This window comes from Elephantulus edwardii, unplaced genomic scaffold (genome assembly GCF_000299155.1).
Source record: "Elephantulus edwardii isolate Elephantulus edwardi_28Jun2011 unplaced genomic scaffold, EleEdw1.0 scaffold00070, whole genome shotgun sequence".
Lineage (NCBI taxonomy): Eukaryota > Metazoa > Chordata > Mammalia > Macroscelidea > Macroscelididae > Elephantulus > Elephantulus edwardii.
Genome location: NW_006399820.1, coordinates 13250139 through 13266331, shown reverse-complemented (window position 1 = coordinate 13266331; position 16193 = coordinate 13250139). Strand labels below are relative to the sequence as shown.

General features: G+C 39.5%; 1 protein-coding gene across 1 annotated transcript in view; it reads left to right on the top strand.

The window, feature by feature from the left end:
* RNF144B (ring finger protein 144B) overlaps positions 1-16193 on the top strand; it is an 89785-nt gene that overhangs the window by 18205 nt on the left and 55387 nt on the right. The window contains exon 2 of the mRNA XM_006888662.1: positions 11643-11747. Coding sequence (XP_006888724.1) covers positions 11643-11747 — 105 coding nt within the window. The remainder of the gene's footprint in view (positions 1-11642; positions 11748-16193) is intronic.

Here is a 16193-nt window from a genome sequence, read left to right as displayed (position 1 = left end):
TATAAAAATAAGTGTGAAAAATATATCTCTAGGGTACATTTTTAGAAATGGAATTGCTTCAGTACAATGCATGTGTGTATTAAATTGATGCATATTGCCAAAGGGCACTCTAATATTACTGCACCAGTTTGACCATTTCATATTCTGGCATGTGAAAAGAATGTATTTCATTGTTTAGTTCATACTTCCTCTTTCAAATAGGAAGCAAATTGTAGCAAAACAAGCTCTTCTCATGAATTTATCTTTGAAAATAAATATGTGGTATGTCTGATGCTGGTATAACCTCAGCTGACTTTATACTTTGGTATTCACAGCACCTTCATCTCATGTACCTTGGGCATATTTTCAAGAGGAACCAGTCTTACAAAAATGACATCTTGCTGGGAAGAAGACCCTCAGTGAGACTGAGTGATGCAGATACTACTCACAGTGGGCTTGAGCTTGATGGAGATTCTGAAGATGGTATAGGTTAGGGCAAGGTTCAGACCCGTCGCTCACAGAGTTGCTTGAGTCGTAGTCAGTCAATGACACCTAACAACAACATTCGTAGTACTGTCAAGTTAGAAAAATGTGCCATATCTAGAAAAGTCTTTTAAGCATTGTTGTTATTGTGTGTAATGGACTCTGTTCCTGCTCATAGCGGGGCAGAACAGAACTGCCTCCACTGGGCTTCCTACCCATAATCTTCACTGGAGACCACTAGGCCTCCCATAATCTTCACTGGAAACCACTAGGCCTCCTAACATGGAGCAGCTGGTGAGTTTGAACCAGTGATGTTTTGATTAGCAACTGAACTCTGAACCATTGTGCTGCCCGCACTCATTGACATGTGGCAGGCCTGACTGAATGAAAAAGCTAGTGTTAATTCTGATAATGAGAGATACCTTTCTCACAAAGAAAGGTTAGTGAAAAACTAAACTTCAAACTTATTCTTGAGTCAGAGGCCTGACTCATATGTGACCTTCCATCGAGTTTCCAAGGCTGTACATCATGGGAATAGATTTCCCTTCTTTCTCCCTCCTGCTGATGGATTCAGACTGCCAAAGAGGCTTGGCCTTTGGGTTAGCAGTGCTACTCCCTACCCAGGAGGCCACCATAGCTCCCTGTTTAGTGACAAGTTCTTATTTAACAAGAAGGAATTTTAAAAAATATAGTTGGGTGGAAGCCAAAAACATTGAAGTTCACCAGAAAATTCAGTTCATTCTATAATTTCATTTTGTGGACACTTTAAGTTCATCAGGGCTTTGTTATGTATGTTGTTTTATGTTATTGATTCCAATGTTCCAGGTATTTTCAATCAGGTTAAATGCAGCCAGTCTCTCATTTCCATGGAAATAACTCTATGTTAACCAAAAGCCTCAGTGGTTTTGAACACCTTCCCACCCACCAGCAAAGAAGCCTCCCTGACTTGGCACTTTTGGAAGGAATGTGTGAATTATTAGTTATGGAAACTCAAAGAATCCATTCAATCTCTTTAAGGCTCAATTAGTTGCTATTAGGTGCTGTCAAATTAGCTCTGACTCACATTGACTCTATATACAATAGAACAAAACACTTCCTTGTCCTGGGGTATCCTCAAATTTCTGCTGAGCTGATTAAGCCCATTTTTACAGCTAGTCTGTCAGCCCATCTCTTTGAGTGTCTTTGTCTTTTCCATTGACCTTTTACCAACCACAATGTCTTTCTTCAGAAATTGGTTCCTCTTGATAACATGCCTAAAGTACGTGAGACAGAGTCTACCCATCCTTGCTTCCTAGGAACATTCTGGCAGCATTTCTTCTAAGACCGATCTTCCAGCATTACTTATCTATAAAATAGTGAAGATGGAAAGAACTGGGACATTTGAGTCTTTACCATGTAGAAGATGGAGCCCTGGTGGCTTAGTGATGAGGAGTTAACACTGCTAATCCAAAGACTACCAGCTACTCCATGGGAGAGAGATGGGCAGTCTCTTCCTGTGCTGTTTACTGCCTCTAAAAAAGCTGCTGGAGAGTCAGCTATGAGTCGGTTCACCTTGCCAGACCACCACCACAAACCATGTGATATGAAGTCAGCAATGATACTTTTTAAAAAAAATCTATTTTTATTTCCCATTTTACCTATAATGAAACCAGACGCACAGTTAAGCAACTTGCCCAAGATCCATATTTTTAATTCCTGGATCACAAGTTGTTTAGGTGAAATACCAACAACAATGCACATCCTGTGGGCTCATTCAATCTTATTTGTTAGCAGGAAAAATGGATGAAGGTCATATGAGATTTTTCCGACCCTCCCTATTGTGTCTAAACCTTAACAATGCCTTATGTAAACTGACAATGGTTATTGTTTCTAAGCATAGAATAATTTTGTCAGTGCAAAGAAGGTGTCAGAGAACAACTGGTTTGAAAAGTAAGTTTTCCCGAGGTTTATATAGCAAACAAGCTGCCATTGTGACAACTCAGAGCAGTCCTATAGGACAGTAGATTTACAGAAGCAGCCTCCCATGTCTTTTTGCTATGGAGCTAATGGTGAGCTTGAACCACTGACCTTGTGGGCATCAGCTGAGGGCTTAATCATTACTCTAGCAGGTCTTCTCTTCTAGAGCAGTGTGTGTGTGTGATATGAAAACACTGGTGGCCACTCCTAGATTGAAAGGATAGAACGTCTGTGCGATTTCACATACGTTGTTGGAGAGAAGCGAGACGAAGAATTAAGAATCAGTTCCACACAACTGATGCTCTCAGTGTCTTCTTGTTGTTGTTGTTGTTAGGGACTGTCAGATAGAATGCAACTCATAGCAACCCTATGAACAATCAATCTGAACCCTGTCCTATCCTTTGCTGTCCCCATCAGCTCTGACACACTTGAGTCTGTTGCTACAGTCACTGTGTCACTCCATCTTTTAAAGATCATCCTCTCTTTCCCTGACCCTCCACCTTTCCAAGCATGGGGTCCTTTCCAAAGAATAGCTTCTCCTGGCAACATGCTCAAAATAGGAACGATGAAGCTTTGCCTCCAAGGAGCTACTCTGGCTGAGCTTTCTCCAAGCTATATCTGTTTGTTCTTTTGGCAGTTCATGGAAGCTCTCAGTGCACTTAGTTTATGTTCATATTTTCAAGTAGAAGTGTGGCCCTGAGAAGAATAGCATCACCTACTAATCTGTTAGAAATTCCCCGTGTTAGACCTCTTAAATGAGAAGCCTTCGGGATAGCATCCAGCAGTCTGTGTTCGTGCAGGTTCTCCATGCTTCTGATGAGGGGCCTAGCATGTTCAGAGTACTTTATTGGTGGAGCATGTATTAATCACTTACTTCCATGTGCTTTGAGGTACATGCGTTTCTTCTGTGACTGCTGAGACATCTTCGTTGACATAATTGGTAATATGGCATTGACTTGAAAGTCTAATACATTGCAATTTTTGCAAGCTCAAAACATTTCAGCAATGGCATTTTAAGGCCAGTAACTAAGTTTGATTTTAATGAGAGTCAAGAGTAATCTTGAATATGTAAGCATATGCATTTGCTGAAGGAAAGAAAAGGATGATTGGCTCAAATTGATGACAATTAAAATGAAAGCTGGAACTGTATGTAAATTCTGATTTCTAGGAAATGGGGCTTTGGTAGCTAAGTGGTAAGAAGTTGCACCGGTTACCCAAAGTTATGTGGTTCGAATTCACCAGCTGCTCTACAGGAGAAAGATAGGCAATCTCCTCCTGTGCAATTCACAACCTCTGAAAACCTGCTGGAGGGTCAGCTATGAGTCAGCTCCAACTTGATGATAGTTATCAGCAACAACAATTTCTAGGAAACTTGGCATTTTAAGAGCAGCTGGTAGATTTGATTATCTGACCTTGTGGTTAATAGCACAACACATAGTATGTATACACCACCACTAAGAAATCCTTTATAGTTTTAATACTGTAGATTCTCTGGTAGAGCAAAATGTACCCAATGTGCCACCTAGATTGGGTTGAATGGTTATCATTTTAAGCAGATAACTTCCATGGCCCTCAATCTGGTCATGGCTGTGAGGTTTCTTGACCCTGATTAATTTGGATTTTGTTCCTCTCTGTGTTGCTGAGACTGCTCATTTTGAGGGGTTCGGATAGGATGCCTGAGAGCTTCAGTAGCAACTCTACTCTTGGTTCCCAGGAGGAGGAAGAAAAGTGATGACAGAATGCAGGGAAACTTGCCTTTTTGATGCAGGCTGTGGTTGTACTCTCTGCCCATGTTACACCTATCTTTTGGGCTCCTCAGTGCTACATGAGGGCTGACGGGTCTGGGGGCTAATGTTTCTTTGTAGGAAATGGAAGGACTTAAACTTGGCCAAGTGTCTTGTTTTCTTCTGGAAACTTTGGTTGCTTTTCTGGGTACACCAGATCGTAAAGTAGCACCTGGCACAGCTGGATTTCTTTGGAACTAGTATAAGGATTAGGACTTCACTCTTTAAGAAAGGTGAGAAAAGAGGAAAGCCCCTGGAAGGTTTTGAAGGGCTATTGAGTTACTTTGGAAGCAAAACTTTCCAATTACTATTGCCTACTCCCTGCACTAACTGAAATGTCCTTCCAGTTTAGAGGACTTTTGTTGGCTTCACTGTGAGGCTGGGCCAGCCTGCAGCATTCCCAATGGGTTTCTCTTCAGTGCTGTTCCTGTCATTGAGTTTCCTAATTTAGATGCTTCATGATCACTTGAGGTAAAGATAGACATGTTGGATCATTCTTGCTTACTGAAGACTTGAGATGCTTTTGATTTGGGGATCAGACTTAATCTCTCACTTTGATTGACTGTTTTAAAAATTATGAAAAAGAAACAACACTCTTCCATGTTAAAAATTTCTCAGTCAGAACTTTGAAATTTGTATGTATCGTTTTCCCTCAAGCTTTCTCTGTTTTTCTGGAACCAGCTGAGTGTATTATTCATTCCTATTGGAGCTGTTCATTAGACATTATTTCCTCCTTTTGAAGCTCACTGAGGCTCCAACTTTAATAATAGAATTAATTATTATGACGATGGACACAAAAATATCTTCTCTGATTAGAACCGAGAGCATAGATGGTATTGGACAAAGGTTCTTGGATTTGCTTGCATATTTGAATCATTTGTAGAATTTAAATTGTTGCCAGTTCATCAAGATTGTAGGTTCAAGATCATGATACAAAAATCAATCATAGTTCTGTTTACTGGCAGGCCATAATATGATAATGACAGAAGAAAACAATTCTAAGTATACTATCTTCAAGAAAGCATAAAATACTGAAGAGTAATTTTGACAAAAGATGTACAAAACTTAAACTGTGAAAACTAAAGACCATCAAGAGGAATTAAAGATTTAAATAAATGGAAAGACATCCCATGTTCACAGATTGAACCATATTAACTCTATGACCTGGGAATTCCTCTCGTAGTTACGCTTAAATCAGCTCAAGCTCATTGCTGTCAGGTCTGACTCATAGCTGGTAGGCTGTTGGGTTTCTGAGACTGTAAATCACATGGGAGGAGATTTCCCACTTGTCTCAGTGCTGCTGGTAAATTTGAGTTGCTAGTTAGGCTTGGACTTTGAACTAACAGTGATGCTCGCTATAGACTACACCACCAGACCTCTCTCCTACTTATAATATCTAGGAGAAATGAAAACATGTAGATGAATGTTTATAGCAGTATTATTTGTAGTAGCATAAAAACAACCCAAATATAGATCAGCTGATGAACAGTTGATGAAAATGTTGTGTCGCACTGGTGGTCTAGTGGTAAGAAGCTGTGCTGCAATCCCTAGTGCACACAGTTCAAATCTACCAACAGATCCACAAGAGAAGAATAAATAGGCAGTCTCCTCTTGTGTGATTAACTACCCCGGAAAACCTGCTAGAGGGTCAGCTATGGGTTAGTTACTTCTGACTTGACAGCAGCATATCTATACAATAGAATATTATTTGGTTCTAAAAGGAAGTACTTGTACATCCAAAATAAAATACTTATACATGTTCTACAAAGGGATGAATCATAGAAACAAGATGCTAAATGAAAGAAGTCAGTTACAAAAGGCCACATCGTTTTTTTTCTATAATTATATTTTATTAATTTTCATAAACATTTACAGAGATTTTGGGCTTCCACTCATTCATTGTTGCACTATTCTCTCTACCCTCCTCCCAGTTTGTTCTTGTCCAAATGCCACAGTGCTTGTCAAAGCCAGTTCTGATTAATCTTCTTTGTCAGTGTGTCCTTTGCCATTCCCTATCACTCCTCCCTGAGAGAGACTTCACCCTGAGTCATAAGGAAAAGGGGATGGCATATTCTCTTAGCTACTTCCTGCTGAAAAGGGACGCTGTGGGTTTCAGGGTGAAGATCTTCTCTCACTACTCTAAAGGGCCCCTTTGGCAGTAGGAAACACATAGACTATTATGGAGATTGATTTTGGAATTCAGATGCACTCTTATTGATTGTGCTTGGCTGTACATGTACATATCCTTGAAGATGTATCATGGGGGTGTTGCAACCTAGAAGACACAAATTTGACTAACAAGTTATAAGTACATGAGTCCAAAAATTATGGAAAAGTAAAAGAAAAGATTCTTTCATTGTTTTACAAACCCTCCCCCAGGTCCCCTCCACCATGCAGCCCTCGCTCTAGTCTCCTGTGATGACAGAAATACAAAGGCCACATCTTCTATGTGATTCTGTCTTTGTGACTTTCTTGAATTGCAAACCCACAGAAACAGAAGATCAAGGTAGCAGAGGGAACTTTGCTTCAGAGCTGCTAAGTGGCAGATGTAGATTTCTAGCTCCCACAGAGGTCTGAATGTTTCCCTGTGTCAGATCCTGGATTAAAACTTCTAGGACAAATAAGATTTTGAAGAACAGTAAGGTTTTAAGGAACAACCCTTGATCCAGATCCCAATGGAACTCTGGGACTATTGGAGAGAGTCATGTTCACACTAACCCGGGACATAGGGGAATAAATTCTGCACAGTTCATGGCATACACACACACACACACACACACACACACACACTTTGCACTTTAATACTAAACTGAAGTTGCTGGTTTGAATCCATATAGTGACCAACTGCTTTTTGGGAAGAAGGTATAACAACAGTCTGATTTCCATAAAGATTTACAGCCTTGGACAGCCTCTGAGGAAGTGTCCTATAGGGTCACTATGAAGCAGTAACAACTCAATTAAAAGGGATTTGAGTTGGATTTTCTACTGGAGGGGATGTCAGAATTGTTGCCATGATTGGTGTAAATCCACCAGCTTTTCTCTCTCTCTCAAATAGGCAGTTTTGTCCAGTGTAATTTATAGCCTCTGAAAACTTACTGGAGGATCAGTTCCAACTCAATGAACATGATTTAAGGTTGTGTTGTTATTGTTATGTGTTATTGAGTTGGAACTGACTCATAGCTGACAAGGGGAGTTTAAGAGGCTGTAAATCACATGGGAGGAGCTTGCCTATCTTTATTCTGTGCTGAATTCAAACCACTTGCTTTGGGTTGGCAGAGAAACTTCTTACCACTAAGCTTTCAGACCTTCTTTATTATAGTATTGTTTATGAAGGGTTTTTGGGTTTGGGTTTTTTTGTTTTTTTTTTAACAGTCAGGTTCTGAATATATTGTTCTAGTGTTGAGAATTGAAGTGTTCCCACTTATTTTGATGGAATAATGGGTTTCTGTTGGAAGAGGGAAATATCTGGAACTTTAACAATGAGCTACTTTAAAATTACTTTTATTGTAGTCTTACTTAAACTTATACAAATAAAATGTAAGATGAACAGCATATTTAGACTTATATCTCTTAAAACAACATAAGAACTAGAATAAATTTGTGTGCTAAATGTTAACAAAAGTTATAGGAAACTTCAAGTTAACAGCATTGGAGTGCTGGATGTTGTTTCGTTTCAGCTAAATCACTTTTTCATGATATGAGGCTCTGAGTTTGACATTCCTGAGTTCCACTGGGCTAGCAGTAACCCTGTGATCCCATCAACCACGTTTATTTGTTGGTTTCAGAATCCTCACTTGTCTTTGTTGGTGTCAGAATCCTCACTTGTCCAAATTTCTTTGGACCTGCACGTGTATGTTCTTTTTTAAATCTGCCAATTTGTGTTCCTACCTGGCAAAGTAGAGCCCCCGAGTAGTACAAAATAGTTAATATGCTTGGATTCCTAAGCAAAGGTTGGAGACTCAAGTCCTAGAAGGTAATCCTGGGGAACTATGAAAACTCAGCCTCTGAAAACCCAGTGGCGCGATTCTGACAGCTGTGGTCACCATGAGTCAGAGTTGGCCTGACAGCAGCTGCGGTTTTGGTGTAGAGCTCAGCAATATCTATTCTGTTGCTCAATCATATGCTACATTTGCATACCTACTTTACACTTTCAGAGTATTATATTTATGCTCATAGAATTCCCGTCCTGAGATTAGGATGTTGTTGTTATGTACCATCAAGTTGGAATCAACTCATAACTGGACCTCCAGCAGATTTTGAGAGGCTGTAAATTGCATGGGAGGAGTTTGCAGATCTTTCCCTTAGAGCAGCTGGTGAATTTGAAGTGTGTGCCTTTGTGTTGACAGCACAACTTCTTACCAAAACTCCTTGAAAGGCTTGCTATGGCGTACCTTAGAGGCAGAATTAACTCATAGCTGACTCTGCAGCTGATTTTCAGAGGCAGAAAATCACACAGGAGGACATTGCCTATCTTTCTAGTTGGCGTTTCAACTCCTTACCGTGAAGGCACCAGAGCTCCCTAAGAGTTGAGTAGGTAGGAAATTTTCATCTCATATTATGACTGAGAAAGTGGTAGGTCAATGACTTGTCCAATATACAGATGCAGCTTTAGAGTTTGTGCTTCAACCTTAATCATCAGAACTCAGTTCTTTTAAAGAAAAAGAGAGAGAGAGAGAGAGACAGACCTGGTTGAGAATGAACAGCTCACTACACAGTGAAAGTGAGTGTTAATTTTTTGTGGTTAAATGAGTAATACAAGAACTTTGTTCTGGTGTTTAAAACCCTTATAGATAGAACACCACTATAAACTAACTATGGAAAGAGGGTCTAGAAATAAGCTGTTCTAGTCTGATGCTATTGGACTCCATTCATAAACTCTCAGAGTTTCCAGAGACAATACATCTGGTTTACCAGGTGACTGATGATTAAATCCCAGATTGACTTCCGGGTTGTGGAACTTCTGGCCCCAGAGAACTGAGTGTCTTTGGGCAGGACACTTGTTGGCAGAGTGCGGTGCCTCACTTGTTAGCAGAGCTTGAGTTGCTGACCCAGAGACCAAGAGGCTTCCTGGCAGACTGAGGTGCCTTAGGGGGACTTATTCATGAAGCTAGACTTTCTGAACCATGGAGCACAAGAGCTGAACACTTTCAGGTTGAGCCTTGCTGGTGGAGTGAGGTGCCCTGGGCTCTTCTTATTGGCAAAGCTAAAGAGTTTTATAACATTTACCAGAAGTTAGACCTAGGGGCCAAGGCCAGAGGCCTGCCTGTGGATATTACTGAGAATGGGATGTCATGAGGAAAGAGCTACATCCTGAATCATTCCTGAATTGTAGCTTATTACTTCTCTAATAAAACCTATGGACTAAAAGTTCTAGTGGCTATTGCAAAGCAGGGTGTGGGAGGGACATCAGGTGTCAGAATTGATTTGGTCCTATCTCATAGGGATCAGCCTTGAGCAAATTTATATATAATCCAGCTTGAAAGTCATCTGCAAGAGCTGGGTTCTACAAAAGCTTGTTAGCTGGGAATGGTGAGCGTTAGGGTGGAATGTTGATTCACTAAGGGGAGTGAGATGCTGTGACTCTGCCTCCTATTTAAAAACCCATTAGATTTTAGTCTGTGGCCCTCAGGCCTGATTTAAATTGCTTTTGTCAAACATTCTTCTAAGTGGTATAGCACTGGTCTGGGCATTGCTGTACAGAGGTAACTCGTGGTTGCTGTGATGCGAAACACTGTGACACTGATGTGCCAAATGTGATGGTTACCCATGGTGGACAGTGTTTGCTGGAGCTTCCTGATTAAAACAAGCTTGGAAGCAGGAGTGGCATCAACTTCCAAAGTGGCTTGCCTCTGGAAACTCTATGAACATGGAGAAATGACCAAAGTTATACAAGTGTTCAGGTCTTTTGTTCTGTGATGACACTTAACAACAACACCACCACCACCACCACACACATATATAATTTTTTATTATGGTTTGAATGAAAGCTTACAAATTAATGGGTTTCTGTGTGAAGTGGAAAAAGAAATAGTTGCCTATTCAACGATTGATGTGAGTTTTGTTTCTTCAGATGTGTATAACTATGTTCCTCTTCCTCCTTCCCTGTTTCCTGTTATCGATTTGCCCCTCTTTTCTATCCTTTCCTTCCTCTGAGCTTTATCTCTGGGCAAATACTGCCTTTTTGAACCTTCATGGTTCTTTGCTTTAAAGAGTACATTCCTGCCTAGTTGTTAACTGATTAAATTATAGGCCTGTATATTGGTTTGACTGAAAGTTGAGTCACAGGTTAAATTCCAGGCAGGAAGTGTGACTAAGGGCCATAGTCTTGGGTGTTCCACCAGGTAAGCCTGGTCTTTGAATGATTTTGAGTTTTGGTCTACATTTTCTCCCACTCAGTCAAGGCCTTTGTGTTGTGATTCATTTCAGCGTGATCTGCAGTGGTAGCCCAGCACTATCTTCTGCCTTAGCCATTGGTGCTGGCGTTTGAGTACACTAGCCCTTTGATTGAAATAGTCTTTGTTTTCTCTACTCTTCTTTGGTCCAGATAGTTAAAGACTATTAATTGGGTCTTAGGTGATCACTTAAAGGCTTTTAAGATCACAGTCTCTACTCACTAAAGTGGAATGCAGAATTATGGCTTTGTAGGCAAATGCTAATAAGCCTTGATGCCTCCCCCCACCCCTTATGGTCCTGAGCTCCCATGTGGGGTGAGGTTGATGGTGGTTATCTCTCCATTGTTAAGTTAGAGGAAGAAATCAAATGTCCTGCCATGCCACTTTTACACTATCCAATTTCTTCTCTCCCCAGGGTGACCAGTAAATGCTCTTCTACCCAGTTCTCCTCCTCATGACACTGATCAAGCTAGACCCATGCTTTTGAAAAGGTTTCAATCATCCAAACTGTCTTTGCTACCCCACACAGCATGACGTCACCTACTTCCTCAAATTTGACGCTGTCTTTTCCAGATTAAGTTACCTTTTAAGAGGATCACTAGATAAAGTCAGCTCAGGGTAAATTTTTATGCAAATATTGAGGAGGAGGACCACTGGGAAAAACATAATTGAGAAGTCACCTAAGATTTTAAAAGGAAGAATAAAAAAGAAACCTTTTATCAGTATGAAAGAGTGTTTTGTTTTATTTTTTAATGTCTTTTCCCAACCTGTGGTGGAGAAAATATGTACAAAAACAGGAATCTGACTTGCTGCCTTGAATAAACTCAGTGCTCTTAAGATGAAGTCATACATAATTAATCGCTCATCTCTGCATTCTTTCCAAAGCAATGGCTCTTAGTGTTCACACTTGTGATAACTTATGTTCCATGAGTACAGGCAACCCGGGACTGCCAATTAAGGAAGAAGAGGCCGTGGTGGTAGGGTTATGTAACCTTTGTGCTTCTGTAAGTGGTGGGTAATGAATGGCCTGTCTGCTTGCTCCTTCTAGTGCCTGAAACAGTATATGCAGCTGGCAATCCGAGAAGGATGTGGATCTCCCATCACATGCCCAGACACGGTGTGCCTAAACCACGGGACCCTGCAGGAAGCTGAGGTATGGACAGATGCTGTCGTCTTCTCTTTCCTGTTGATGTTGTTTGCTAGCATCTAGCCCTTTTCATAAGAAGCCCTGCTGGAACAGTGCATAATATGTTGGGCTGCTAACCAAAAGGTCAGGATTTCGAATCCAGCAGTCATCCTGTGGAAGAAAGATGAACCAGTCATGGTCTCACTCTGTCTCTTTAACTTCACATGTACACATATCAACACACACACACACACACACACACACACACACACACACATCACATTTATACTTATATCCACACACATATAGGCACAATATTGAACTTCCAACTCTAAATTTTCCTTCCACAGATATTTCTAGACTCAGAGCTCTAATGTGGGGTCCTTGTGGGGGTAATTTGTTGTTACTGTTTAGACTCTTTGCATACCTGTCTGCCAGACAGTTTAACAACCAAATATAGAGGTTACATATTTGAAGGAGCAATTTATCTAGATATTAAGCACCATTGTTTATTTCCATTCTTTTTATACTTCTGTCTGAATTCTGAGGAGCCCTGGTGATTCAGTCGATGAAAACATTGGGCTGCTAAGCACAACATTGGCAGTTCGAACCCACTGGCTGCTCCAGTGGGAAAGATGAGACAGTTTTGGGTACCTGTTTGTGTAAGCATGCACAGCCTTGGAAATCCAAGGCATAGTTCTTCTCTGGCCTGTAGTCTTGCCACGAGTCGGGACCAACTTGATGGCAGGGGGTTTGGCTTTGTTGGTGTCTGAATATTGACAAACAGGTGATGCCTGTAGAAGTAAAAATTTGCCACAGTGTTGGAGGCTGAGTGGTGAGTGGTGTTGTGATTGTTAATGCTTTAAAGACATACAGACCACTTGAATGAAGTAATAAAAATGAGCATCACCAGGAGGTGGCAAATCAAAATTGTCTAAGAGCATGCAGTGAGAACAACCTTTTTATAGATTGTTGAAATCAGTTTGTTAAATTTTTTTATTTGCTTTTTTTTTTAGGGGGTACATTAAAGTGGCTATTTTCCCTGGCTTCTTAAAATAACAAGTATACAAGTATATCCTTTATCATTAAGTATTTACAGAGAGGTAGTTTCAAATGTTATAAATATTCCATCTATCAAACTTTGGATTTATACATGAACTCCTGAATTTCTACTTTTCTCACTGGATTATCAACTCTTCCAACCTTTGTTCACTTGCCTGTTTTGTATTTTTTTGATGTTGTTAGGTGTCTTTGAGTCATACAACTCAGCAACTCTGTGTTCAATAAAATAAAGCAAAACACCGTTCAAAAGAATAAAATTAAAATAAAGATCTATGGACCACCGCAAACAAGCCAGTGTAGACAGCTGAACTGTTGTGGTTCTATTGCTGTGGCTGTCTTCTTTGAAGAAGTTCTGTTTTCTTAGACTGGGATTCAACTGTCCTAACTCACACATACATCTGCCTTTTCATCCTCAAACCCTGCTCACTTTACCTCAGAAGACAATGAGCTCTTTCCGTTTCTTAAGGAGTTTGTAAACCAACCCAGAGTGTCCCGAGAAGCAGATCTAACAAGTGTTTCATTCTGCAGAAAGGGCACCACTGCGTGCTCCAGCCTTGTTCTAATTGCTTTCAGAACCAGAGTGCTGCCCGTTCCTCTCAACAAACTCATAAAATAGCTTTTCTTTTCTTTTTTTAATAAGAAGAACTATTTTTCAACAGCTGCAAAAGCTATTACTTTCAAATAGGGAAATTGAATTCTAATCCAATTATCTACGACCAGCATAATAACACAGCTTCAAGAATAGAATATACTTGTTCACTCATTGCCATAGAGTCAAAACTGACTTCTGGCTGACCCTCCAGCAGGTTTTTGGAAGATGTATATTACATGGGAGGAGATTGCCTATCTTTCTGTCTCAGAGAAGCTGGTAGATTTGAATAGCCAGAGAGGCAGTGCCTGTGGATTACCAGAGCACCTTACAAAACCAGAATTAGGTAGATAGAAATACAGATAAAGAATTTGGTATTTGGAAGGTCAATATTATGCGTAATCTATGTGTGTAGATAGATACAGGTATACATGTGCATATGTATGTGTGTGTGCCTATGTGTATATGTGTATATGTCTATGTCAAATGCCCATCAGCAAATGCATAGATTGAGAAACTGTGGTATAATCACACAATGGATTACTATGCAGCACTAAGAAACAACAATTTTGCAAAATACTATGTAACATGAGAGAGTCTAGAGAGCATTATATACTGAGTGAAATCATTCAGTCACATAAGGACAAATCCTGCATAAGACCACTATTGTGAAAATAGGGTAATACTGAGCAAGATATGTGTAAATGTTCAAAAGGGGAAGGGGAGAAAGAGGGGCAGAGAAAGGAAAAGGTGAGAAATAACTGAAATAGCAGAGGTCAAGTGGGCAGATGGAGAGGTGTAAAGCAATAGAAAAGATTCGATAGGGACTTGGAATGACAAGGTTATAATAGGTGTAGACCAAAAGTAATAAGCTATATAAAATACAATATATATGAATGGTTATATAAAACACAGTGAACATGAATGAAACATAGTGTTTATTAATGCTTAAAATCAATTTTTAAAAAGAGAGAGAGAGGAGACAGCCCATGAATGTCTCAAACAGTTAAATGTTAAGCTATTAACCAAAAGATAAGCAGTTTGAATTTACCCAGAAAGACCTCAGAAGAAAGGTCTGGAGATCTACTTCTGTAAGATCATAGCCATTGAAACTCTGTGGAGAACAGTTGTCCTCTGACACGCAAGACATTGACTTGAATGGGAATTGGCCCAAAGGCAACTAACTTGGTTTTATCAGTGTGTGTGTATGTGTGTGTATCTGTCTAAATGTGTACATGCATATGTTTTGCTTTGTAAGAAAAGCAATAAGCAAGTTTTGTAAGCGAGTTTGAAGGGATTTTAGCTTGTTTTTTAGGGACACATAAAAGGAATATACATTATAATGTTTGATAGGCAATTCATTAGGTAGCATTAAATAATTTAGATACTTTTAAAAAAAGAAAAGGTAATACTGAATATATAAATCCTGTGGAACTTACTTTTGTATGAGAAATGGATAGAAGTAAATTTATGTGAGGAAAAATGAGCTTAGCTTTTGAGAGCCCTGTTGCTCTGTGCAACATTAAGCAGATAAAGAGTCAGATAATTATAAAAGCAAGAAGCACAAAATGGGAAGGCAGCAAGAACTGTCTGTGTCTGATATGAAATCTTATTTAATTCATGTATGCAAACTCTATTAAATGGAAAAAATAATATGGTGAAGTTTCAAAGCAGACCTATATTCTAGCCCTGTGTTGTCCAATTCATTAACCACAAATTGTATGAGTATTTACATGAAAAGTCAGTCTTGTGGGGTACTAACCACATTTTAAACAGCCAGTAGCCACATGTAGTCAGTGGTTACAAGAATGTTCAGGATGTACATATATAAAATATTTCCATCACCACAAATGTGCAATTGGATACTGTTATTGGAGATTTCTAAACTAAATGGTAACCATAGGTTAATGGTTTTGGATATCTTGGCTTAGGATTAATGTGTTTAGTCAGGAGGGTAAAGATTGGCTGTGGTCTGTCACATGACTCTCTGTAGGACAAGGAACAAATGTTCTAATTTCTCTGTATAGACATGTTTCACTTCATATTCTACGTTTACTTTTCTTCTGTTTAACTTTTTCCTCACCATCCACCACCTCAGTCACATTTTGTTCTGTAGTCCTGGTTCCATTTACCAATTCAGACTCCAGGAACAATTCTAATTTTAGGCTATATTGAAACCAGCCAACCCAGAATGACAGTCACACAGTGGAGTACTATGCAACATTAAAAAACAATGAAAAGGAGGAAGAGACAGACTGAAGAGCATTGTGCCAAGTAAACTAACTCAGTTTCATAAGGACCGTCATTGTAAAAAAAGAAGGATAACTAGTGAGATGTCGACAAAAGTCTCTTTATTTTGATACTTTCTTTTACTCTTTGATTTTCAACAGTTTTAGGTCTGATTTTCTTTGAAATAATTCTCCGTAGGCGTCTCTAGACTTCTGGAATGTGTGCCTTGAGATTTTCTAATCAGTTATGAATCAACACAGTGATTACAACTGTGGATTAATCACAGTGAAATGATGAGGACGGTACAGGATTGAGTGGGGCTCTTTCACATTGTATTTAAGGTTGCTATGAGTCAGAGTCAGCTAATGGCACTTAACAGTATGGAATATTATTAGCAATCATCTCCCAAAATTCTGCCTCAGCTTATAAATTTTCTTTCTCTTTTAGTAAAATTATGTAGATCTTAAGAGTTTTTCAACATGCCTCACATGATTCTTATGCTTTCATTAATTTTCTTCTGATTCTTCCCCACTCTGTATTTAGTTTCTATCCAGATTAACAGTCAAAATCTATAAATTCTGAGGGTGTAATTT